This window comes from Salmo trutta, chromosome 13 (assembly GCF_901001165.1).
Source record: "Salmo trutta chromosome 13, fSalTru1.1, whole genome shotgun sequence".
Taxonomy (NCBI): domain Eukaryota; kingdom Metazoa; phylum Chordata; class Actinopteri; order Salmoniformes; family Salmonidae; genus Salmo; species Salmo trutta.
The window spans coordinates 65,432,212-65,457,485 of NC_042969.1; the positions used below are offsets into that span (position 1 = coordinate 65,432,212).

The 25,274-nt window shown below is 43.6% G+C and overlaps 2 protein-coding genes across 10 annotated transcripts in view; both read right to left on the bottom strand.

Annotated features, from left to right (window-relative positions):
* Positions 1–17,509, bottom strand: part of LOC115206343 (protein KIAA0100) — a 35,972-nt gene extending 18,463 nt beyond the window's left edge. For 2 of the 7 annotated variants that reach the window (XM_029773180.1, XM_029773179.1), the window contains exons 1-19: positions 16,679–17,508; positions 15,432–15,558; positions 8,735–8,784; positions 8,455–8,599; positions 8,242–8,360; positions 8,076–8,136; positions 7,777–7,963; positions 7,469–7,592; positions 7,236–7,360; positions 6,992–7,059; positions 6,701–6,837; positions 6,329–6,447; positions 5,652–5,845; positions 4,977–5,274; positions 4,618–4,823; positions 3,430–4,507; positions 778–969; positions 359–561; positions 125–243 (exon numbers count right to left, since the gene is read on the bottom strand). In XM_029773180.1, coding sequence (XP_029629040.1) covers positions 125–243; positions 359–561; positions 778–969; positions 3,430–4,507; positions 4,618–4,823; positions 4,977–5,274; positions 5,652–5,845; positions 6,329–6,447; positions 6,701–6,837; positions 6,992–7,059; positions 7,236–7,360; positions 7,469–7,592; positions 7,777–7,963; positions 8,076–8,136; positions 8,242–8,360; positions 8,455–8,599; positions 8,735–8,784; positions 15,432–15,558; positions 16,679–16,746 — 3,620 coding nt within the window. In that variant the 5' untranslated portion in view covers positions 16,747–17,508. Of the gene's footprint in view, positions 1–124; positions 244–358; positions 562–777; positions 970–3,429; positions 4,508–4,617; positions 4,824–4,976; positions 5,275–5,630; positions 5,846–6,328; positions 6,484–6,700; positions 6,838–6,991; positions 7,060–7,235; positions 7,361–7,468; positions 7,593–7,776; positions 7,964–8,075; positions 8,137–8,241; positions 8,361–8,454; positions 8,600–8,734; positions 8,785–15,431; positions 15,559–16,678 lie in introns of all 7 variants that reach the window. The other 5 variants (XM_029773174.1, XM_029773177.1, XM_029773173.1 and 2 more) reach the window with 5 other exon arrangements.
* A 103-nt stretch (positions 17,510–17,612) lies between these two features.
* On the bottom strand, positions 17,613–25,215 carry LOC115206344 (glyoxalase domain-containing protein 4-like). 3 transcript variants are annotated; one of them, XM_029773181.1, is made up of 10 exons: positions 24,862–25,215; positions 24,422–24,471; positions 24,174–24,294; positions 23,938–24,082; positions 20,851–20,987; positions 20,442–20,528; positions 19,001–19,054; positions 18,733–18,846; positions 18,559–18,645; positions 17,613–18,469 (listed from the first exon to the last, which is right to left on the bottom strand). In XM_029773181.1, the coding sequence occupies exons 1-10, from the start codon at positions 24,949–24,951 to the stop codon at positions 18,404–18,406; spliced, it is 951 nt and encodes a 316-aa protein (XP_029629041.1). In that variant the 5' UTR covers positions 24,952–25,215; the 3' UTR covers positions 17,613–18,403. The 3 variants fall into 3 exon arrangements, with proteins under 3 accessions (XP_029629041.1, XP_029629042.1, XP_029629043.1); XM_029773182.1 differs by lacking the exon at positions 19,001–19,054 and having other exon boundaries at positions 24,862–25,207; XM_029773183.1 differs by lacking the exons at positions 19,001–19,054; positions 20,442–20,528 and having other exon boundaries at positions 24,862–25,208.
* Positions 25,216–25,274: the final 59 nt, after the last annotated feature.

The window sequence follows — 25,274 nt, forward strand, 5'->3', positions numbered from 1 at the left end:
AAAAGAAAAAAAACAAGAAAAAAGATGAACAATTTCATGAAACATGAAAATCTAAACGTTTCCCAGGTGAAGCTGGTTGCAGAATCTCTGATATTTGAAAGCCAGATTTCAGTCTGCCACCTACTTGGAGGCTGTCCTGACGTTGACATCCATGTCACCTTTGAAGACAAACTGCCCAGGAGTCCACTCGTAGTTGACTTTGTTCCATTCCCAGTGCATGTTCTCTGTAGTGTTATAGGGGTCCTACAAAAGAGCAAAATGATGTCAAACAATTGCAGATAATCCTAATTCTCAGGCCAACACATTTTCCAGAGAGAGTAAGTGGCTAAGAAGTGTTGCTCAGACTCCGTATTTTAACCTCCGTGGCCAGCTGATGGAGGTTGGCCTGTTCTATGTCCATGATCCAGCGTCCATGTACCAGCAGACGACTCTTGTCCCACCAGGCCAGAGGAGGGGAGGGGTCAACCGTGGGTTTCGTCAGCAGATCAACCACCTGGCCAATCAGGGTCCAGGCTGGGTCCCAGCAAGGCCCCCACACTATAGTGTACAAGGATATATTGGCTGCATGGAGAAGAGATGGGAAAATAATAGTTAAGAGTTGAATTAGCACAACTGCCAGTATATGTTTAGAGATTAGATGACACTACATCAAACAAATTCAGATTCATACAAAGTTACGTGATCGTCCGCTATGTGTGTCTATTGCCTATTGTTGAAAATAAATACAAATCATCACAAAAAAATGAGGATTGTGATTCATTGAAACACTTGACTCACATTTGAAATCGCAGTAGAACTTGAGTGGTGGCATGTTCCTGTGGACGGTTATGTCGCCCCATGGCTGACCAAGTGGCACAGTCTGCCTTCGGCGGGCCCGGCCCTGCCCGTCCTGCTCTGTCCCGATCAAGCGGCCTGACAGCTCCCAGTCCCGGATCTCAAACAAGTAACGAGGATAGTCCCGGATTCTCACTGGCACAGGAGCGAGAAATAAAAAAATATATATACATACACAGTGAGGGAAAAAAAGTATTTGATCCCCTGCTGATTTTGTTCGTTTGCCCACTTACAAAGAAATTACCAGTCTATCATTTTAATGGTAGGTTTATTTGAACAGTGAGAGACAGAATAACAACAAAAAAATCCAGAAAAACGCATGTCAAAAGTTGTATAAATTGATTTGCATTTTAATGAGGGAAATAAGTATTTGACCCCTCTGCAAAACATGACTTAGTACTTGGTGGCGAAACCCTTATTGGCAATCACAGAGGTCAGATGTTTCTTGTAGTTGGCCACCAGGTTTGCACACATCTCAGGAGGGATTTTGTCCCACTCTTCTTTGCAGATCTTCTCCAAGTCATTAAGGTTGACGTTCGGCAACTCGAACCTTCAGCTCCCTCCACAGATTTTCTATGGGATTAAGGTCTGGAGACTGGCTAGGCCACTCCAGGACCTTAATGTGCTTCTTCTTAAGCCACTCCTTTGTTGCCTTGGCCGTGTGTTTTGGGTCATTGTCTTGCTGGAATACCCATCCACGACCCATTTTCAATGCCCTGGCTGAGGGAAGGAGGTTCAATACAATGGCAGAAAAACACCCCCAAAGCATAATGTTTCCACCTCCATGTTTGATGGTGGGGATGGTGTTCTTGGGGTCATAGGCAGCATTCCTCCTCCTCCAAACACGCCGAGTTGAGTTGATGCCAAAGAGCTCCATTTTGGTCTCATCTGACCACAACACTTTCACCCAGTTGTCCTCTGAATCATTCAGATGTTCATTGGCAAACTTCAGATGGGCATGTATATGTGCTTTCTTGAGCAGGGGGACCTTGCGGGCGCTGAAGGATTTCAGTCCTTCATGGCGTAATGCGTTACCAATTGTTTTCTTGGTGACTATGGTCCCAGCTGCCTTGAGATCATTGACAAGATCCTCCCGTGTAGTTCTGGGCTGATTCCTCACCGTTCTCATGATCATTGCAACTCCACGAGGTGAGATCTTGCATGGAGCCCCAGGCCGAGGGAGATTGACAATTCTTTTGTGTTTCTTCCATTTGCGAATATACGCACCAACTGTTGTCACCTTCTTACCAAGCTGCTTGGCGATGGTCTTGTAACCCATTCCAGCCTTGTGTAGGTCTACAATCTTGTCCCTGACATCCTTGGAGAGCTCTTTGGTCTTGGACATGGTGAGAGTTTGGAATCCGATTGATTGATTGCTTCTGTGGACAGGTGTCTTTTATACAGGTAACAAACTGAGATTAGGAGCACTCGCTTTAAGAGTGTGCTCCTAATCTCAGCTCGTTACCTGTATAAAAGACACCTGGGAGCCAGAAATCTTTCTGATTGAGAGGGAGTCAAATACTTACTTCCCTCATTAAAATGCAAATCCATTTATAACATTTTTTGACATGTGTTTTTCTGGATTTTTTTGTTGTTATTCTGTCTCTCACTGTTCAAACGCACAAAATCAGCAGGGGATCAAATACTTTTCCCCCCTCACTGTGTGTGTGTGTGTGTATATATATATATATATATATATATATATATATATATATATATATATATATATAAATAACCTCTTCACTGTTGACATTGAGACTGGTGTTTTGTGTGTACTATTTAATAAAGCTGCCAGCTGAGGACTTGTGAGGCGTCTGTTTCTCAAACTAGACACTAATGTGCTTGTCCATTTGCTCAGTTGTGCACCAGGGCCTCCCATTCCTCTTTCTATTCTGGTTAGAGACAGTTTGCGCTGTTCTGTGAAGGGAGTAGTACAAGCGTTGTATGAGATATTCAGTTTCTTGGCAATTTCTCACATGGAATAGCCTTAATTTCTCAGAACAAGAATAGACTGACGAGTTTCAGGAGAAAGTTATTTGTTTCTGGCCATTTTGAGCCTGTAATTGAACCCACAAATGCTGATGCTCCAGATACTCAACTAGTCTAAAGAAAGCCAGTTTTATTGATTCTTTAATCAGAATAACAGTTTTCAGCTGTGCTAACATAATTGCAAAAGGGTTTTCTAATGATCAATTAGCCTTTTTAAAATGATAAAATTGGATTAGCTAACACAATGTGCCATTGGAACACAGGAGTGATGGTTGCTGATAATGGGCCTCTGTACACCTATGTAGATTATCCATAAATTATTATTCTTTTTTTTATCACCCATTTCCAGCTACAATAGTCATTTACAACATTAACATTGTCTACACTGTGTTTCTGATCAAGTTGATGCTAAATGGACAAAGAAAGGTGCTATTTTTTCAAAACAAGGACATTTATAAGTGACCCCAAACTTTTGAATGATAGTGTGTGTGTGTGTATATAAAAAAATAGTATCAATATTAATAATTAACGTATGGAACAATGGTCAAATGTAGTGCACTATAAAAAGCAATAGGGTGCCATTTGGGACGCACAACCATCACTCACCTAGGAAGGCAGTGAGGTTGAACTTGACTGTCCGGCACCACTGGACCACCAGGGGGAGCCCGTCTCTGGGGAAGGGGCTGACTCCGTCGATTTCCCTCAGCTGCTCGCGGACGCGCTCCGGCCCATGGAGGGACTGGTCGGCCAGGGCAACCAGCTCCAAGTCGGACACTGTCCAGGTCAGCAGAGACTTCCTCATGGGCGTGTTGGAGTAGAGGCGACGGGAGCGCTGGATGTAGATCTCTATGTGTTTGCGCTCTAGAGACGTATACAGCTCTTCTATCTTCCTGGCAGGCAGCAGTTCTCCGTGCTGCTTCCGTAGGTCAGCCACCTTCTTGTCCAGCAGCTGGAGCCTCTTGGAGCTCTCCTTGCTCTCATCCTTCATCAGCTCGTAGTTGTCCCTCAGCTTGATCTCGAAAACATCATCCAGGAAGACGAAGGAGAACTGGCTGATCTTGAAGACCAGGTCTGGGGGCAGGCGCTGTGGGCCTGGGGTCTGACCAGGACTGCTGTGTAGGGACTTGAGCCACTTCTGGACGCTGATGAACTTGTCAAAGGTGTTGGAGAAGTTGTACTGGTAGGGGAACTCCACGGCCAGGCAGGGGCAGGTGACCACCCAGGCACGGTTGTGTCGGGTGGAGAGGAAGGGAAAGAGGTGGCGTTGGTCCAGGGCCTGATCAGGGTGCGTCTGGACCTCCAGGCCCTTGAAGGAGAATATGTCGTTGCCGTCGAAGTTGAGAAACATGTGTGGAGAGCGGACGTTCATGGAGCCGGAGTGAGTGGAGAGGGACAGGGCGTCTGTGTGCAGCAGGAGGTAGTTGTGCTCCGTCACCTGGGCTGTGAAGCGGGTTCTGCCCAGTTCTACACGCACAGACAGGTCCTTGACCGTACTGTGGGCTGGAGAAGTCTTAGTAGGTCCACTCTCCGGAAGATCTGCTAAACCCTCGTCATGTTTTTTCTCTGTCAGGCCTAGAGAGTCACACAGAGTATCCCAGCAACCCTGGCTCTCTGTCACGTGGTGATATAAAAACATGTGGTCTGATGGCGTCCACTGCACTGCCAGCTCCTCTTCACACTGGACCTGCACAAGGGAAGAGGACAAGGCATGTGAACTTATCTGAATAACACCGTCAATCAGGAAGAAGGAATAGGCCTGATGGACTGACGGTAGGAAGAGTAACTGCAAGCTACCTCCACGTTCCCGGTGGCGACGTGGTAGCAGATGGCCAAGGTGGAGAGGCTGAGGACAGGGTTGGGGGTCTGGGCTGAGGGACAGCAGGGCTCCATGGCCTCTGTGAGAGCCTTCACTACAGATAGACGTACACCCTGGACAGACAATGTGGAGCTTTCCGCTGAGCCTTGGGCCTTCACTGTGTCCACCCGCAAAGACACAGCTCCTAACACAACACAGAAGCCAATTACCATACAGAATGTAGGCCTAGCTGGAGATGGAGATTAAGGGTCCATCCAAAATGGCACCCTATATAGTGCGCTAATTATGACAGGGCTCTGGTCAAAAGTAGTAAACTATATAGGGGATATTAACTTACCTGCTACATCGGAGAGTGTGAACACATTGACATCCTCCAGATTACACTCAATCTTAAAATAAAAGGCGCCCTGACTGGGGGAGGTTGTCCCATCAACAAGGGCAGGTACAGGCACCACATCTGGCTGCTCTGAGGCCTCCAGCTTCCTGCCATTGGCCAGGTTACAGAGGGCCAATAGGCGGGACAGGCACAAGGCACAGGTCTCGGACACCTCCAGCTGTAGGCCCTTCAGATTGGACTCCACACTCACACTCTCAGAATGACTACTGGACTCACTCTGAGGCTTGTTGAAGCTCCCCTGGGGAGACAGAGACAGCAAATATAACTACAACAACGGCTGGTGTAGTATTGGTCAAATACTAATCAGGGCTGTGATTATCAGGGCTGTGATCATCAGGGCTGTGATCATCAGGGCTGTGATCATCAGGGCTGTGATCATCAGGGCTGTGATCATCAGGTCAACACAGTAAATTAGGAAAAGTAGGATATTAGCTTAGAGGTAGGTCAATTTCAATGATCTATGAATAGAGTGTAATTTCAGAAAAGTAGGATTTCCTGTAGCCTGATTTTGATGTTCTTCATCACAACATTGGAACTGAGGAAAAACCACGGGGAGTAGTAGTTAGTGAGTAACCCTAAACAGTTAATGCCTACCTTGTTGTATGCCTGCGTTACCTGCAGTGTAAGGGAGTCCAGGATGAGGGCTTCCCCCCACACATGTTTGCCAGGGGGGTGTGGGGCCTGCTGGATGTGGGACCCCTGGCCTACCCTCCACCAGAAGTGGTCCAGGGACAGAGCGAGACGGCGGTGAACATTCTGGAACTTGAGGCTCTCTGCGTTTGTGCTGATGTCCAGGAGGTGCTGCATCTCTACATTATACATGACATATTCAGATCTACTGAAGATCACAAATCACATTACTACATTTTGGGATGCAACTAACTCTACTCACTATGTGTAGGTGTGTGATGATTCCTGTGGTGTAAAAGGATATTGCATTTAATTCCCATATATACAGGGATAAAGTAATTGTAGTTAATGTGTTACAGACAGACAAAAGCTGACTGCCTTACAAAAACACTTATGATGACTTATCTAATCTATCAGGGCCGCATATGTTTGGAAAGGGTTGATTCAACAGCACGTCAAGTACCATGATTCATCTCTTGAAACCACTGCAATGTTGAACGCAGAATGAACTGAAGAAAAACACCCACTGCTCTCTATTAGCATTCCTGTCACTCCTCTCCAGGCAAGACTAAACTTTGTGTTCCCACAACAACATGCTTGACCTTTAATGCTATGGGAGTATATTTTGACCATGGCCTGTGTGAGTGTGTGTTGTGCTGTACCTGTGCTGACTGAGATGAAGCCCAGGGCGAAGGGAGGGGTGTCTCCGAGCTGGACAGACACATTGACATTGGACACAGAGGAGCTGATCATCACTGGGGCGTCCAGGTGGGGTAAGTTCCTGTAGGACGGGAGCGTATGCAAATACTCCACTGGACTACACACCACAATACACCACCATACATGAGGATGAAACATGAGGATGAAGACAGGAGAGGAGTGTTGATTTCAGTTAGGCTCAAAATCAAAAAGAAATCATGCTTTCAGGCCAGGTTAGTAATATATGTTGGATATTGTCTTTACATCTGTTTCAAGCAATGAACTGGTGTGCTTGACATTCTCCAGTCTGGGTTGTCAGTTGAAAATGCTCATACCTCTTTCTATGAGCTTCTTTCCTATGAATAAGCTGTTTCCATGGAAACAGGTCTAGCCAATGGGAAAACTCCTGGTGACGGTAGTGGATGATGCAGGTGTTGACTGTGACTGACCCTGAAATGTCCACTGATGTCACCTGGGGACATGAGTGGGATATGAGCAAGAGACTTCAGATCAAACGTTTCTTACAAGAGATCAAATGTTAAGCATATTTACAAAGAGCTTTGATAATGCGGTGCAACTATGAAAACTAGTAACCGTATCAATCAAATCCGAAGCACACCACTCACCTGCAGGACAGTCCTGAGGGTGTTAAGGCAAAGGATTCTCTGTCTGCTCTGGGAGAGGAGTAGCCCATCTGTTGACACACAAACAAAGAATGGTTATTTTCCCCCCTCCCAGACTCTCTCTTTCCCTTCTCTATGGCTACATCCCAAACGGCAACCTATTCCCTATATAGTGCACTATGTAGGGAATAAATTGTCATTTGTGATGCACATCTTTCTGGCGCCCAGTGCCCAGCTCTCCACTCACCATCCAGAAGTAGCTCCAGGCTGCTCTGAGGGAAGCTCATCTCAGGGGTGAAGCTCCTGAGGGGCAGCTGCTCATCCTCACGTCCGTATCCCACCTTCAGAGACTTTAGGGTCCAGTTCAAGTGTCTGGATGATTCAGATATACAGTCAGAGGAAAAAGAAAATGACAGTGTGCCTTTTTCTTTTAATAACAAAAACATATGATTCATACCAACTCTGTGCCCTATGACTCACCTTTTCTGGCTGTGCATGGACAGGGTTATACTAGTATTCTCAAACTCCATGTTGACCTTCTGGGGCACCAGCTGATGAAACTGCTCCACTGCTTCAGTCTGGATATACTCGTCCTTTTCACATTCTAGAAGAAAATGACAACATAAGGAATGGTTGTGAATAATGCATTGCCGAATGGTTCTCAAAATCACCTTACAACAGCCATTCAATAACATCACATCTGCGTCTCACCATACACTTTTCCCTAAAGTAGTGGACTATGTAGGGAATAGGGTGCCATTAGGACACAACCCTTTGCACTTTCTCACCGTCTGCAGAGAGAGTGCTCTCCAGAGGAGGAGGTGGAAGCAGTAGCTGGCTGAGGAACAGGCCCTCGTGCAACTCAGCCAGCAGTGTTCTTACACAAAGCGCCAGTCGGCCTGGACGCAGCTCTGGCAGACTGACATCCCCAGACAGCACCAGGCTCAGGGACACCTCTGCCAGACATGTATCCTGCTGAGCAGTGAGTTGGGACAATGCAGTGAAATACATTCTGTGAAGTAACACTTCTTTAAAATAAACCCACTTAAAAGATTGCTATGTTTACATGGGAAGAAACTCCACGTACCAATCGACTGCTTTTAAGCACTTTACTGCTTAGCTGTCCAACAGAAAAGTCCCAGGCCAACCTGTTATGAAAGTTTGAGAAATTGTTATGAAGAATATGAAAATAGTCAGGCTAAACTAAAAAGACTGATCTGTTTAGATGAAGTTTGTGTGTGGAGGTTTAATACCTTTTGCCCTGGTGGTCGAGCAGTAAGTCGATACTTGAGGTGGTCATGTACCATAAAGACTCTGACAAGGCTAGGTTTAGCACCATCACATTGATGGAGTCAATATGGAAAGACAGCAGCTGAGAGCGGAAAGACAGCAGCTGAGAGTACTGTTTTTCATGAATAATTTAATGAGTAGAATTCATATATAAACAGTTGCGTGTTGGTCCCTACCTGGGAGAGGAACCGCAGGGCTGCAGGGCTAAGGGGAAGCTTCCCTGACTCTCCTCCATCACGGCTCTTAGGCGACCGAGGTCTTAGAGGCTGCTGCAAGTCCACTCTCACTCTGGTCTCGCCCACACACAACGCCAGGCACCTCCTGAGAAAAAAAAGAATTCACAACCTTGTATTGTTAAATCATTCACGGCCCTTTCCCTCAAAGGCCAAGGCTGAGAGATATGTAATTAAGATATGAGGGTATAAGATTGTATAAACATGTCTTTAAAACACTCACGGCAGGTTCTGGTTTAAAAGTTTGCTTGAAATCCATATCCTGTCTATTTCCTGCAATAAAAATAAAGAGAAATGCACCTGGTTTACAACTGAATTGTAGTCTTACACGAGTTGAAAAAGGTTGTTTATATTCTACAATGTGCGACAATACACAAATAAATACCCTTCCCAATGAAGACATAGAATCAGGATTTCAAGGGATGTAACGATTCGCATCGGTCCCAGATTCAAATGTTTAAGATGCAAGTGCATTAGTCCGTGGACCCCAAACCGAGCATTCAAACGTTACAAATCGCCGGATCACAAAAATGTTTTGCTCATATTAGCAACATTTTTTTTCCCACCTTCGGAAAATACCTCTCATCTTTTGTGACAACTGATGTTTCCTCTCCTTAAGTGTCAAACTGCATGTAACTGTGTTGAGTCATTGATCTGCAAGTCATTTTGCCTGCCGAACAACCCCAGGCAATATCAGTATCCTTGTCAAAGTGCGAACCAAGCCCAGCTTCACGTGCTGACCAATGGAGGTAGGCGCAATGTTGCCAATTTAGTGACTTTATCGCTATATTTAGCGAGTTCAGAGACCCATCCAGCGACTTTTATTGGTACAGGCTAGCGACAAATTCAGCTACTTTTCAGGCTGCGTTTGGGGAGTTTTTCCACAGTTTGTATGGTTTTGATAGCATTTAGCGACTTTCTCACTAAAAAGCGGTCTGTGTTAAAGCCAATTTACGCTTAATCCGAGAATGTGGTTGGAAGCGCCGTATGGATGGTGTAACAATTTCGGCGACTCCAGATGCATGCAGAGGCCAAATTTAACTCCGTACCACATCGCCATTCGCCTCTCAAAATTTTTGACATGATTGGTTGACGTTAGGTGAGGGCGAGATGTCCTGCATAAACACAAACTCCTGATCTTACGCATTTGCGTGGCACCTTCAGCATTCAAATACTAAAATGATAGACTTTATTAGTTGAGTGACAACCTATTGTCGTCTATGCACTGTTGAAAAGTGTTTTACCTGAATAATAGTAAGATACAGGAGTCAACTCTCATCTGGCTATACCTGCTGACAAGTGGCGGCTCCTCGGGATGAAGGGGAGGCCCATCATCCACGGTGAATTTCATAAAAATAAAAAGTGAAACATTCAAGATATCCTTTGTAGATAAAACTATACAAAATATATTCATGTCACCAAATAACTGATTAAAACTATTTTGCAATGAACGTCTACAGTATCCTCAACAGCACTCTGTAGGGTAGCACCATGGTTTAGCCAGAGCTAGTTTCCGTCCTCTGGGTACATTGACTTAAATACAAAACCTATGAAGCTCATGGTTCTCACCCCCTTCCGTAGACTTACACAGTAATTATGACAACTTCCAGAGGATTCATAAAACTTAAAAATGTCCTCAGAGGCAATTCATCTTGCAGCAGTCAGAAAACATACACTACCGTTCAAAAGTTTGGGGTCACTTAAAAATGTCCTTGTTTTTAAAAGAAAAGCTATTTTTTTGTCCTTTAAAATAGCATCAAACTGATCAGAAATACAGTGTAGACATTGTTAATGTTGTAAATGACTATTGTAGCTGGAAACAGCAGGTTTTTTATGGAATATCTACATAGGCCCATTATCAGCAACCATCACTCCTGTGTTCCAATGGTACGTTGTGTTAGCTAATCCAAGTTTATCATTTTTAAAAAGGCTAATTGATCATTAGAAAACCCTTTTGCAATCATGTTAGCACAGCTGAAAACTGTTGTTCCGATTAAAGAAGCAATAAAACTGGCCTTCTTTAGACTAGTTGAGTATCTGGAGCATCAGCATTTGTGGGTTTGATTACAGGCTCAAAATGGCCAGAAACAAATAACTTTCTTCTGAAACTCGTCAGTCTATTCTTGTTCTGAGAAATTAAGGCTATTCCATGTGAGAAATTTTCAAGAAACTGTAGATCTCGTACAACACTGTGTAATACTCCCTTCACAGAACAGCGCAACCAGAATAGAACCAGAATAGAAAGGAGTGGGAGGCCCCGGTGCACAACTAAGCAAGAGGACAAGTACATTAGTGTCTCTAGTTTGAGAAACAGACGCCTCACAAGTCCTCAACTGGCAGCTTCATTAAATGGTACCCGCAAAACACAAGTTTCAACGTCAACAGTGAAGAGGCAACTCCGGGATGCTGGCCTTCTAGGCAGAGTTCCTCTGTCCAGTGCCTGTGTTCTTTTGCCCATCTAAATCTTTTCTTTTTATTGGCCAGTCTGAGATATGGCTTTTTCTTTGCAACTCTTTACAAGCCCAAAAAGACACAGCCGGGGTGTCATTTCTTGGTTCTTCTGTAGTGCATAAAGACCGCTACAGATAGAAAGAATTATACAATGAGCAAAGTGATCACGCTGTTTGTGTGGCTGCTATGAAAGTGAACTGTGTTTTCGTGTGATCAGGGGTGAATTCATTCCGCCAATTCCATTGAAAAATGTTTCTTCGGCAGAAGCAGATGGAACAAAACGGGGATAAACAGACTTGAATTGTTCCAATAGAAACTTTAGTTTGCAACTATTTGACAAATGATTACACCTTAGATCAGCTCAATGCAGGCCAAGAGTGTACAAGGTGGAATTGAATGTGTCAATCAATGTCTGTCACCTTGATTACTCAATTTCTTCTCGACATGTTTTATTTATTTATTTCACCTTTATTTAACCAGGTAGGCTAGTTGAAAACAAGTTCTCATTTGCAACTGCGACCTGGCCAAGATAAAGTGTAGCAATTTGACACATACAACAACACAGAGTTACACATGGAATAAACAAAACATAGTCAATAATACAGTAGAACAAAAGAAAACAAAAAGTCTATATACAGTGAGTGCAAATGAGGTAAGTTAAGGCAATAAATAGGCCATGGTGGCGAAGTAATTACAATATAGCAATTAAAACACTGGAATGGTAGATGTGCAGAAGATTAATGTGCAAGTAGAGATACTGGGGTGCAAAGGAGCAAGATAAATAAATAAATACAGTATGGGGATGAGGTAGGTAGATGGGCTGTTTACAGATGGGCTATGTACAGGTGCAGTGATCTGTGAGCTGCTCTGACAGCTGGTTCGTAAAGCTAGTGAGCGAAATGAGTCTCCAGCTTCAGAGATTTTTGCAGTTCGTTCCAGTCATTGGCAGCAGAGAACTGGAAGGAAAGACGACCAAAGGAGGGCTTTGGGGGTGACCAGTGAGATATACCTGCTGGAGCGCGTGCTACGAGTGGGTGCTGCTATGGTGACCAGTGAGCTGAGATAAGGCGGGGCTTTACCTAGCAGAGACTTGTAGATAACCTGGAGCCAGTGGGTTTGGCGACGGGTATGAAGCGAGGGCCAACCAACGAGAGCGTACAGGTCGCAATGGTGGGTAGTGTATGGGGCTTTGGTGACAAAACGGATGGCACTGTGATAGACTGCATCCAGTTTGTTGAGTAGAGTGTTGGAGGCTATTTTATAAATGACATCAACGAAGTCGAGGATCGGTAGGATGGTCAGTTTTACGAGGGTGTGTTTGGCAGCATGAGTGAAGGATGCTTTGTTGCAATATAGGAACCCTATACTAGATTTAATTTAGGATTGGAGATGCTTAAATGTAAATGTAAATGCTTAATGTGAGTCTGGAAGGAGAGTTTACAGTCTAACCAGACACCTAGGTATTTGTAGTTGTCCACGTATTCTAAGTCAGAGCCATCCAGAGTAGTGAAGCTGGACGGGCGAGCAGGTGCGGGCAGTGATCAATTGAATAGCATGCATTTAGTTTTACCTGCGTTTAAGAGCAGTTGGAGGCCACGGAAGGAGAGTTGTATGGCATTGAAGCTCATCTGGAGGTTAGTTAACACAGTGTCCAAAGAGGGGCCAGAAGTATACAGAATGGTGTCGTCTGCGTAGAGGTGGATCAGAGAATCACCAGCAGCAAGAGCAACATCACTGATGTATACAGAGAAGAGAGTCGGCCTGAGAATTGAGCCCTGTGGCACACCCATAGAGACTGCCAGAGGTCCGGACAACAGGCCCTCCGATTTGACACACTGAACTCTATCAGAGAAGCAGTTGGTAAACCAGGCGAGGCAATCATTTGAGAAACCAAGGCTGTCGAGTCTGCCAATAAGAATGTGGTGATTGACAGAGTCGAAAGCCTTGGCCAGGTCGATGAATACGGCTGCACAGTAATGTCTCTTATCGATGGCGGTTATGATGTCGTTTAGGACCTTGAGCGTGGCTGAGGTGCACCCATGACCAGCTCTGAAACCAGATTGCATAGCGGAGAAAGTACGGTGGGATTCGAAATGGTCGGTAATCTGTTAACTTGGCTTTCGAAGACCTTAGAAAGACAGGGTAGGATAGATATAGGTCTGTAGCAGTTTGGGTCTAGAGTGTCACCCCCTTTGAGGGGGATGACCGCGGCAGCGTTCAAATCTTTGGGAATCTCAGACAATACAAAAGAGAGATTGAACAGGCTAGTAATAGGGGTTGCAACAATTTCAGCAGATAATTTTAGAAAGAGAGGGTCCAAATTGTCTTGCCCGGCTGATTTGTATGGGTCCAGATTTTACAGCTCTTTCAGAACATCAGCTATCTGGATTTGGGAAGGAGATATGGTGGGGTCATTGGCGGGTTGCTGTGGAGGGTGCCGGGCAGTTGACCGGGGTAGGGGTAGACAGGTGGAAAGCATGGCCAGCCGTAGAGAAATGCTTATTGAAATTCTCAATTATAGTGGATTTATCGGTGGTAACAGTGTTACCTAGCCTCAGAGCAGTGGGCAGCTGGGAGGAGGTGCTCTTATTCTCCATGGACTTTACAGTGTCCCAGAACTTTTTTGAGTTAGTACTACAGGATGCAAATTTCTGTTTGAAAAAGCTAGCATTAGCTTTAACTGCCTGTGTATATTTGTTCCTAACTTCCCTGAAAAGTTGCATATCACGGGGGCTATTCGATGCTAATGCAGAACGCCACAGGATGTTTTTGTGCTGATCAAGGGCAGACAGGTGTGGAGTGAACCAAGGACTATATCTATTCCTAGTTCTACATTTTTTGAGTGGGGCATGCTTATTTAAGATGGTGAGGAAGACACTTTTAAAGAATAGCCAGGCATCATCTACTGATGGGATGAGGTCAATGTCATTCCAGGATACCCCGGCCAGGTCAATTAGAAAGGCCTGCTCGCAGAAGTGTTTTAGGGAGCGTTTGACAGTGATGAGGGGTGGTCGTTTGGTCGCAGACCCATTACGGATGCAGGCAATGAGGCAGTGATCGCTGAGATCTTGATTGAAAACAGCAGAGGTGTATTTGGAGGGCGAGTTAGTTAGGATGACACCTATGAGGGTGCCCGTGTTTACGGATTTGGGGTTGTACCTGGTAGGTTCATTGATAATTTGTGTGAGATTGAGGGCATCAAGCTTAGATTGTAGGATGGCCAGGGTGTTAAGCATGTCCCAGTTTAGGGCACCTAGTAGCACGAGCTCAGAAGATAGATGGGGGGCAATCAATTCACATATGGTATCGAGGGCACAGCTCGGGGCAGAGGGAGGTCTATAGCAAGCAGCAACAGTGAGAGACTTGTTCTGGAAAGGTGAATTTTTAGAAGTAGTAGCTCGAACTGTTTGGGTACAGACTTGGATAGTAATACAGAACTCTGCAGGCTATCTTTGCAGTAGATTGCAACACCGCCCCCTTTGGCAGTTCTATCTTGGCGGAAAATGTTATAGTTAGTGATGGAGATTTCAGGGTTTTTGGTGGTTTTCCTAAGCCAGGATTCAGACACGGCTAAGACATCCGGGTTGGCAGAGTGTGCTAAAGCAGTGAGTAAAACAAACTTAGGGAGTAGGCTTCTAATGTTGACATGCATGAAACCAAGGCTTTTACGGTTACAGAAGTCAACAAATGAGAGTACCTGGGGAGTGGGAGTGGAGCTAGGCACTGCAGGACCAGGATTAACCTCCACATCACCAGAGGAACAGAGGAGAAGTAGGATAAGGGTACGGCTAAAGGCTATACGAACTGGCACGTTTGGAACAGAGAGTAAAAGGAGCAGGTTTATGGGCACTGACTGCCACTGCCTGCTGAATTGGGCTTACAATACATTTAATTTTTATTGTTCAGGTTCACCATCAAGCAATAGTTTTGGTAGATTTGCTTTAAACAAATCAGTGTATATGGTCATTTTTAGATATACAGGGTAAAGTTGATAAATTCATAAAAGGACAGCAATCACTCTTGCGAGGTGCACTGCATGGCCGAAGCGAGGAGAAGAGAAAATCACTCGGTAAACAGTCAAAACCATTTGATTTTGAGATGGAGGTGAAATTCAAAATTGTGCTATTCATACCTCTTGACTTATTCCATATTTTGTTGTGTTACAGCCTGAATGCAAAATGTATTAAATATGATTTTTTCCCCTCACCCATCAGCAGCAGATTTGATTTAGAATGGAAAATGAATGTGTGTATGCAACAAATGTTAGTACATCGAATCATAACACATTGAACCAAATCGCATCGATTCGTTCTCTAAACAAACCGAATCGTTTCACACTAAAACATATCGTTCCTGTATGGTATCGGAGCACATGTACCTAGCTAGATATGTATCGGAAAGATGCACATCCCTAAATTTAATTTCATAAGCCACACGCTTTGTGTAAATGTAATGTGAACATGGCCTACCAGAGTGTGCTGCGGCTGAAACTGGATACTTATTCCATGCACTGAAAAGAGCCCTACTGATTTGATCTTCAGCTCAGCGTTCAGTGTGTTGTGGAAGAACCGTACCGCCAGGCTGCATATTAACCATCTGAAAATAACCAGAGAGAACAACATACCATGTCAAATGATTTGATAATGTCACCGATCATAAAGAAATTATACATTGAACAGACATCTGTGTCTCTCACTTCTCCATCAACAGAGCTGTGTGCATGTTTGCCTGTCATTTTCAAATCAAATGTCACATACACATTTAGCAGATGTTATTGTGGGTGTAGCAAAATGCTTGTGTTTCTAGCTCCAACAGTGCAGTAATATCTAACAATTCACAACAATACACACAACCTAAAAGTAAAAGATTTGAATTAAGGAATATATAAATATTAGGATGAGCAATGTTGGAGTGGCATAAACTAAAATACAGTAGAATAGAATACAGTATATACACATGATGTGTAAAGCAAAAATATGTAAACGTTATTAAAATAACTAGTGTTCCAGTATTTGTACATCCTCATCTGCACATATATCACACCAGTGTAAATTGCTAAAGTGTAATTACTTCGCCACTATTGGCCTATTTCTTGCCTTTCCTCCTTACTTCATTTGCACACACCGTATACAGATTTTTCTATTGTGTTATTGACTGTACGTTTGCTGATCCCATGTGTAACTGTGTTGTTTTTGTGGCACTGCTTTGCTTTATCTTGGCCAGGTCGCAGTTGTAAATAAGAACTTGTTCTCAACTGGCCTACCTGGTTAAATAAAGGTGAAATAAAATAAAAAATAAATAAAGTGGCCAGTGATTAAGTCTATGTATATGGGGCAGCAGCCTCTAAGGTGCAGAGTTACGTAACCTGGAAGTTCCATCAAAGGACAGGCTGGCACTTGTGTTAGTGCACAAAGACAGGGCATTGTTCTAGCCAACTCTTGCAGCAACTCTTCAGCAGTTCAGTTGTCTGATTGCCCAAGTCATTACAACATTTAGTGGGTTCTCTACAAATCTCAAGTCACATGAATAGTGATTTTCAATGGTAGAAAGAATCAGGTATTCCAAATGTAAGGTATGCATAGATACTTTCTGAAAAGGGGACAGCTGCATTATTTGATGATTTGGCAATAGTTGTTTTGGCAATAGAAGGAAGGTATATTAGACAGTAATATTGTGTTAAAGTGTTCTTCCCCCATGTTACGGAATGTTTTCTTACCTGAAGAGTAGAACAGATAGGAGCAGGAACAGGAGAAGTGCTAATAAGACGATCAGCAGGAGAGACATTTGTCCTGATGTTGACCCCTCGTTCACACCCAATGTGTGGTCATGGGGCTGGTTCTTTTGATTTCAATGCCACACGGTTGGAAAATTAAGACAGTTCAGCTCCTCTTTGGAGCCCGGAGATACCTGTCATGCAGGTGCCTCGAGCTTAATGTCACGTTATGTCTTGTGAGCTAAAGATTGAAGTGCAATCATGGCACTGTTCAAGAGCTATTAAATAACATATGCCAGCTAACGTTGTCTTGTCTAGTCTGGAAAATCTGAGTTACACTTTACTAGCTAGGTTAGCTCGCAGGGCCAGACTGTGGTATGCTAACGTCGCTACCGAACGTTGGCTGTCACAAAAAAAACATACAAAATTGCTATAACAGTTTGAAGGAACCGATATAACTAGCGGGCTAAATGGAAAGCTGGAACTGGCTCACAGTTTCGAGTAGCGAGCTAGCTAACTATACTCAGATATCACTGGTCAATTACTAGCTGGTAGCTAACTACGACGTTCGTTGGATAGCTAAATAGCCACGTACTAGCTAGCAAAAGCGTCAATTGAAACCAATGTTGGCAAATTTGGTAGCTAGCTAACAAATATAAGCCCCTTTTCAACCTATTGGAAATCTGACGGTCTCAAAATGTTCTTATCCCGTCTGGAGGGTTCTCATCCTCACATTTTCAGTGGCAAAACACCATCATATTCTAGGATTGTTGTCCACAACCGTAAACAGAGGAGCGATGAGCAGAATCAAAAAGTCAATATGGAAATGGCCAACCAATTTGTTTCCCGGAGTTCGAAACGCCTTACACTGAACCCACTCTGGATATCTCTGGCCTAGCTACATTGCACTTATCCTTTCAATCAGTGCACACAAGTTTATTCAAAAATGATTTAATATGCTTCTCCTTCTTTATTATGCAGCATAACCACTCAATAGTTCGTTTAATAAGGGACCAGACACTTATTTAGTGTCATTCATCTCTTTATGCCAAAGAAAGGGAATCACTAGAAAATGATAGGAGTGAGTTGTTAGCAAAGGTTAGGCAATTCTCCCATCCTGAAGAAAATGTTCATTCCATCCTCTTTTGATATAGTTCACTTTCATTTCCCCATTTGAAACAGTTCAATGAGCACAACACATCTTCAACATCACATGATATGCATATGCCCTCTCATTTCATTGGTTTTTCAACCTGCAGCGTCTGCACATTTCACAAACCTTGACCTACAATTTGGCAGTGTGAGGACTTAAAATTGAAATGACTTTTCTGCCATACACTTGCAGTCTTGCACTTCACTGTTCTGATGAAGTCAGAATTATTACAGTGTTTTATTCATTTCATTGAGCTGAACAGGTACAATTTTTTTCTTTGCATACAAAAACATGATTCATTTAAAAGTTGTCCATGTTCATCAAGCTTCTGACACAGTAAGACTGAAATACAGGTACACTTTCAGTCTCCTAAACATCTCTAAATAATGCTTCTGGTTGAGTAAAATCTACTGACGTAGTGCAGCTGGAAGGGTAATGCCATATACGGGGCAAAATATACAGACAATTAGAGAGCCCATGCTCTACACCTCTATTGGAGTGTTCACAAACACATCCAGGTACAGTAGTTGGAGATGTCCAGTAGACCCATGACGGCTCAGCTATGTTCTAAGCATTTACACTGAAGCCTTCTGCTTGTTGTGCTTGGCAAACCACTCATCACTTTTATCTTCAGCCATAGCCTGAAAATAAATGAGGGTAATGGATTAAGACTATGTACTCGGTGATAATGCAAAGTAGTTTCATTTTCATAATATTTCTAAATACCAACCTTATCCAGCAACGCATTTCCACTGGGGTCCATATGGGAGAGTTGTCTGAATGCCTCATCTCCCACAAAGCAGATCTCATGGGCATCCTAGACCACATATGACCAATCGTTATTATGTGGAGATTGTATAATTATTACATTTTACCCATGTTAATCATTTGGTAATGCACTCACTGGATCAGCCAGAATGACCACTTCTACTGTAGCCTTCCCAGGGGTGTCCAGGCTAACCAAAGGAGTAAGGATTTTATAGTTTTCTTTTGTCATCAGGGATTCAAGATCTGGCAACTGAAAATAATTAAATAACAATTATTCAATATTGCTTTCTGTGTGCATGTGTAACCGGTGTGAAATGGCTAGCTAGTTAGCAGGGTGCGCGCTAATAGCGCTTCAATCAGTGACGTCACTCGCTCTGAGACCTTGAAGTAGTTGTTCCCCTTACTCTGCAAGGGCCGCGGCTTTTGTGGAGCGATGGGTAACGGTGCTTCAAGGGTGACTGTTGTCGATGTGTGCAGAGGGTCCCTGGTTCGAGCCCAGGTAGGGTAGGGGCGAGGAGAGGGACGGAAGCAAAACTGTTACACATGTAAAGAGTCTGTAGGGCAAAACTACTAAGAATTTATAGCATTGTATAGACCACTTTCTGTGTTTGCAAACACGCATGAGGGCGATGCGCGCAAGTTGATGGCAGAACAAGGGGGAGTTCTTATAGAAACGCCAGCAAAAAAAGACTATTTACATGCTGCTTATGAGTGATTTCACACTACTTTTGGATTATAAGGCTCGTATGAATGTCCTGTTTAATATGTTTGTGTCATCATCGCAAATCACTGCATTATACTGAAAATAAAAACAATTCAACTCGTAAATTGGCTCTTTGGCTAGCTTTTGCAACAGCCTATTTCAATGATCGTTAACATTCTAGCTAACAACTGTTGCATCCAATAATTATCTTCGTCAACTGTTCAAGCTAGAATCAAAACATTGTAAGACATTTAACATTTACATTTAAGTCATTTAGCAGACGCTCTTATCCAGAGCGACTTACAAATTGGTGCATTCACCTTATGATATCCAGTGGAACAACCACTTTACAATAGTGCATCTAAATCTTTTTTTGGGGGGGGGGTTAGAAGGATTACTTTATCCTATCCCAGGTATTCCTTAAAGAGGTGGGGTTTCAGGTGTCTCTGGAAGGTGGTGATTGACTCCGCTGTCCTGGCGTCGTGAGGGAACTTGTTCCACCACAGGGGTGCCAGAGCAGCGAACAGTTTTGACTGGGCTGAGCGGGAACTGTGCTTCCTCAGAGGTAGGGAGGCGAGCAGGCCAGAGGTGGATGAGCGCAGTGCCCTCGTTTGGGTGTAGGGACTGATCAGAGCCTGAAGGTACGGAGGTGCCGTTCCCCTCACAGCTCCGTAGGCAAGCACCATGGTCTTGTAGCGGATGCGAGCTTCAACTGGAAGCCAGTGGAGAGAGCGGAGGAGCGGGGTGGCGTGAGAGAACTTGGGAAGGTTGAACACCAGACAGGCTGCGGCGTTCTGGATGAGTTGTAGGAGTTTAATGGCACAGGCAGGGAGCCCAGCCAACAGCGAGTTGCAGTAATCCAGACGGGAGATGACAAGTGCCTGGATTAGGACCTGCGCCGCTTCCTGTGTGAGGCAGGGTCATACTCTGCGAATGTTGTAGAGCATGAACCTACAGGATTGGGTCACCGTAAGCATATGAGAGCCCCAAAAAGTTATTTTGTTTAGAAGTAATAAAAACGTAAATCTAGGCGATGTTGAGTCGGCGCAAATGGCGACGGCTTTCTTACTGCCGTCAAGAGTCGCGCGGATATGTGCATGACATCAATGTGTCGTGTACTGGAAAAGGTTCTATTACTTCACCTGCTTATGTGGACAGGAGAATGCTATCCTCCCGAAAGCTGTCCCATGATCTACTGTCCCACCAATGTTGTAAAGCTCTAGTTTACACTGCAAATATACAGAAAAACACACCTAGCATTAGCACCATCTTATCAATTCATGCAAACACACACTTGTGTTCTAAATGTAGAACACAGAAGGCTGCTGAGGGGAGGATGGCTCATATTAATGGCCGGAATGGAGCAAATGGAATCAACCACATGGAAACCATTTGTTGGATGTATTTGATACCATTCCACTAATTCCACTCAAGCCTTTACCACAAGCCCTCCTCCCCAATTAAGGTGCCACCAACCTCCTGTGGTGTAGAACCAAGTGTCTGTCTGTCTGGCTGTCTGTGTCTCTCTCTCACACACACACACACACACACCTGAGTGTCTGCGAATCCCATCAGCACAGTCTTTTTCTCCTCATTTCTCTCTATCACCTTCATCCCCAGAAGGGAGGACCAGTAGTGTGTTGATTTCTGCAGGTCAGACACTGCCAGACATACCTTCTGTACAGGATCTTTAAACAAGTGAAAAACAGATACACATACAGTTGAAGTCGGAAGTTTACATACAATTAGGTTGGAGTCATTAAAACTCGTTTTTCAACCACTCCACAAATTTCTTGTTAACAAACTATAGTTTTGGCAAGTCGGTTAGGACATCTACTTTGTGCATGACACAAGTAATTTTTGCAACAATTGTTTACAGGCAGATTGAGATCCCCTAAGACAAAAAACCTACATTCCCCAATATTCAGTCTTTGTGTGGCAAATGTTGAATTCATATCTTTCCACCATTTCCAATCATCATGTATGTATATATGTGTTATAACATCCTCTTATAAAGTCATCTTACCGACAAATGTACACTTCTGTTGAGGTATCATTTGCCCAAAGCTCTCCTTAGAAAATGTGGTTATAATTGATGACGAGGAAAAAATATAATTAGATATGGCTAATTTACAAATATGTAGCCCCGTTTCACTCCAATTAACCACTTAGCTATTGAGTCTAGACTAATAGTTCATCATAAAGATTGAATTAGCTGCTATAGTCTAGAGCTTTAATAGAGATACTTCACCCTGAGAAACACTCAGTACTCAGTCCAAATGCATTGCCTGTCATTCTAATATTTCAACAGACAGACTAGAGTACAGTTGAAGTCGGAAGTTTACATACACTTATGTTGGAGTCATTAAAACTCATTTTTCAACCACTCCACAAATTTCTTGTTAACAAATTATAGTTTTGGCAAGTCGGTTAGGACATCTACTTTGTGCATGACACAAGTAATTTTTGCAACAATTGTATACAGGCAGATTATTTCACTTATAATTCACTGTATCACAATTCCTGTGGGTCAGACGTTTACATACACTAAGTTGACTATGCCTTTAAACAGCTTGGAAAATTCCAGAAAATGATATCATGGCGTTAGAAGCTTCTGATAGGCTAATTGACATCAGTTGAGTCAATTGGAGGTGTACCTGTGGATGTATTTCAAGGCCTACCTTCAAGCTCAGTGCCTCTTTGCTTGACATCATGGGAAAATCAAAAGAATTCAGCCAAGACCTCAGAAAAACAATTGTAGACATCCACATGTCTGGTTCATCCTTGGGAGCAATTTCCAAACGTCTGAAGGTGCCACGTTCATCTGTACAAACAATAGTACGCAAGTATAAACACCATGGGACCACGGAGCCGTCATACCGCTCAGGAAGGAGATGCGTTCTGTCTCCTAGAGATGATCCTACTTTGGTGCGAAAAGTGCAAATCAATCCCAGAACAATAGCAATGGGCCTTGTGAAGATGCTGGAGGACACAGGTACAAAAGTATCTATATCCACAGTAAAACAAGTCCTATATCGACATAACCTGAAAGGCCGCTCAGCAAGGAAGAAGCCACTGCTTCAAAACCGCCATAAAAAAGCCAGACTACGGTTTGCAACTGCACATGGGAACAAAGATTGTACTTTTTGGAGAAATGTCCTCTGGTCTGATGAAATAAAAAATAGAACTGTTTGGCCATAATGACCATCGTTATGTTTGGAGGACAAAGGGGGAGGCTTGCAAGCCGAAGAACACCAACCCAACCGTGAAGCATGGGGGTGGCAGCATCATGTTGTGGGGGTGCTTTGCTGTAGGAGGGACTGGTGCACTTCACAAAATAGATGGCATCATGAGGCAGGAAAATGATGTGCATATATTGAAGCAACATCTCAAGACATCAGTCAGGAAGTTAAAGCTTGGTCACAAATGGACCTTCCAAATGGACAATGACCCCAAGAATACTTCCAAAGTTATGGCAAAATGGCTTAAGGACAACAAAGTCAATGTATTGGAATGGCCATCACAACGCCCTGACCTCAATCCTATAGAAAATTTGTGGGCAGAACTGAAAAAGCGTGTGCGAACAAGGAGGCCTACAAACATGACTCAGTTACACCAGCTCTGTCAGGAGGAATGGGCCAAACTTCACCCAACTTATTGTGGGAAGCTTGTGGAAGGCTACCCAAAACGTTTGACCGAAGTTAAACAATTTAAAGGCAATGATACCAAATACTAATTGAGTGTATGTAAACTTCTGACCCACTGGGAATGCAATGAAATAAATAAAAGCTGAAATAAATCATTTTCTCTACTATTATTCGGACATTTCACATTCTTAAAAAAAGGTGGTGATCCTAACTGACCTAAGACAAGGAATTTTTACTAGGTTTAAATGTCAGGAATTGTGAAAAACTGTTTAAATGTATTTGGCTAAGGTGTATGTAAACTTCCGACTTCAACTGTACACAATATACAGGTAACTGTCAAAATAAAGGAAACACCAGTAAATGAGGGATACAAAGTATATTGAAATCAGGTGCTTCCACACAGGTGTAGTTCCTGAGTTAATCATGCTTAGTGTCATGTATAAAATGGCCCATTATTTTGGCTACCATGGCTAGAATAAGAGATCTCTGACTTTGAAAGAGTGGTCTCAAAGGAGCATAGGGGGTTTAAAGTGTGCGTGGGTGTCTCGGTCACCAGATCTCAACCCAATTGAACACTTATGGGAGATTCTGTTGTGGCACCTGAGACAGTGTTTTCCACCACCATCAACAAAACACAAAATGATGGAATTTCTCATGAAAGGATGGTGTCGCATCTGTCCAAGAGTTCCAGACACTTGTAGAATCTATGCCAAGGCGCATTGAAGCTGTTCTGTTTTGGCAGTTACCTGGATGTAAGGAGTATTGATATCTAGACTGGTTCCAGATACGTTTGTGCTCCTGCCTACTCAATGCAAGCCAAACATGGCATGACAAGAGTGGCAAGAACTGGCATGATGGCACAAACAGATTGGTACCCAGGTTAATTCATTTCCTCCTGGACTTTTAAATAAACATGGTAGACTCTAATCTACTACTCGACTTTAGTGTCTACTACAGCAATGATCTTCTGTGCAAAGCACTGTTGACCCACCATTGTGAGGCTGATCTTTGTCCACCAGGTAGAAGCGGTAACCTCCAGGGGCCTCAACCAGATAGAGAGCCTCTCCAACCTCAGTGAGGGGCCAACCAAGCCGCTTAGCATTGCTGACAGCCTGGCTAGACTGCAGAGTCAGACCCTGAAATAAAGACATGGTGGCATACATTGAGTTAGGATTGGGTAAAAAAAAAAAGTATATATGAGTGTTCATGATATGACCATTCACTTACCAGGAAGTCATTGCCAAGGCGATATTCTCCCACTCCATAATTGTAGGTCAGCTCAGCCACAAAGTGATCATCCTCTGGACCAAAGCCAACCATTGTCTTGCTCCATTTTCCATCATAAGGGCTGAACACACACAAGCAAGTAGGGCATCATATGAGAGAGACGCGACTATTGTTACACAACAAGTAATTCAAACATTTCATTTTCACAAGAGGTGTTGGTTGAACAGTAAAGTTGACAGCCTGCCTACCCATTACAAGTGGCCTTGCATCCCTCTTCAAACTCTTCATGACGCAAAATCTGAAATCAAATCAATGATTTTGACAAAACAGTGATCTAGTCCCCAATATCACGTGAGTTTACAGCACTATGAACACCATTGAAGCAGAAATCATAACAAACGAATGAAACAAATTAAATGTGGCGCAGCGGTCTAAGGCACTGCAACCCAGTGCAAGAGGCGTCACTACAGTCCCTGGTTCGACTCCAGGGTGTATCACATCCGGCCGTGATTGGGAGTCCCATAGGGCGGCGCACAGAGTCGTCCGTCATAGTAAATAAGAATTTGTTCTTAAGTGACTTGCCTAGATAAATAAAGGTTAAATTAAAAATGAAACAATGGTACACTGTGCAAGTGAAATCTATTGGTCACGTGTTTGAGGATGTTCTACGAAAGAGCTGGAAATGTACCTTCATGCCAAGCACATCTCGGTAAAAGGTGGCCGTTTTGCTTCTGTCACCCACTTTGAAAACGAAATGCAAGGCTCGCCTCAAAGCCATGATATCCCAGGTGAGTTTGCTGTGTACTTACTGTACGATTATTTTTCACGCTCTGTCTGTCTACGTCGAATGAGGAACCTTGCAATCGATTGCTCTGGTATCGATTCTATGGAAGACAACGTTTTTCGGTACAGATAAAATGATTTGCCGCTCAATCGCAGATCAAATCTAGCTCAAGACAACGAGGAGTATTTAAATTAAAAGTTAAGCATATAATATTGTTTTACAGATCAGTATTACCAACATAACACCGTTTACTTGGATTACCCCCCCCCCCCATTTTTTAATGGAATAAACCAACCAATCGTCATGCCACTGTTTCC

Bases quoted from the DNA above. Each gene is read 5' to 3' on its own strand.
- LOC115206344 (XM_029773181.1), bottom strand. From the start codon at position 24,951: ATGGCTTTGAGGCGAGCCTTGCATTTCGTTTTCAAAGTGGGTGACAGA. The intron at 20,529-20,850 runs GTGTGTGTGTGT...GTATATTTGCAG, and splicing joins TGGGATTCGCAGACACTCAG to TGTAAACTAGAGCTTTACAA. The intron at 19,055-20,441 runs GTGAAGTAATAG...CATCGACAACAG, and splicing joins TCTCCTGTCCACATAAGCAG to TCACCCTTGAAGCACCGTTA.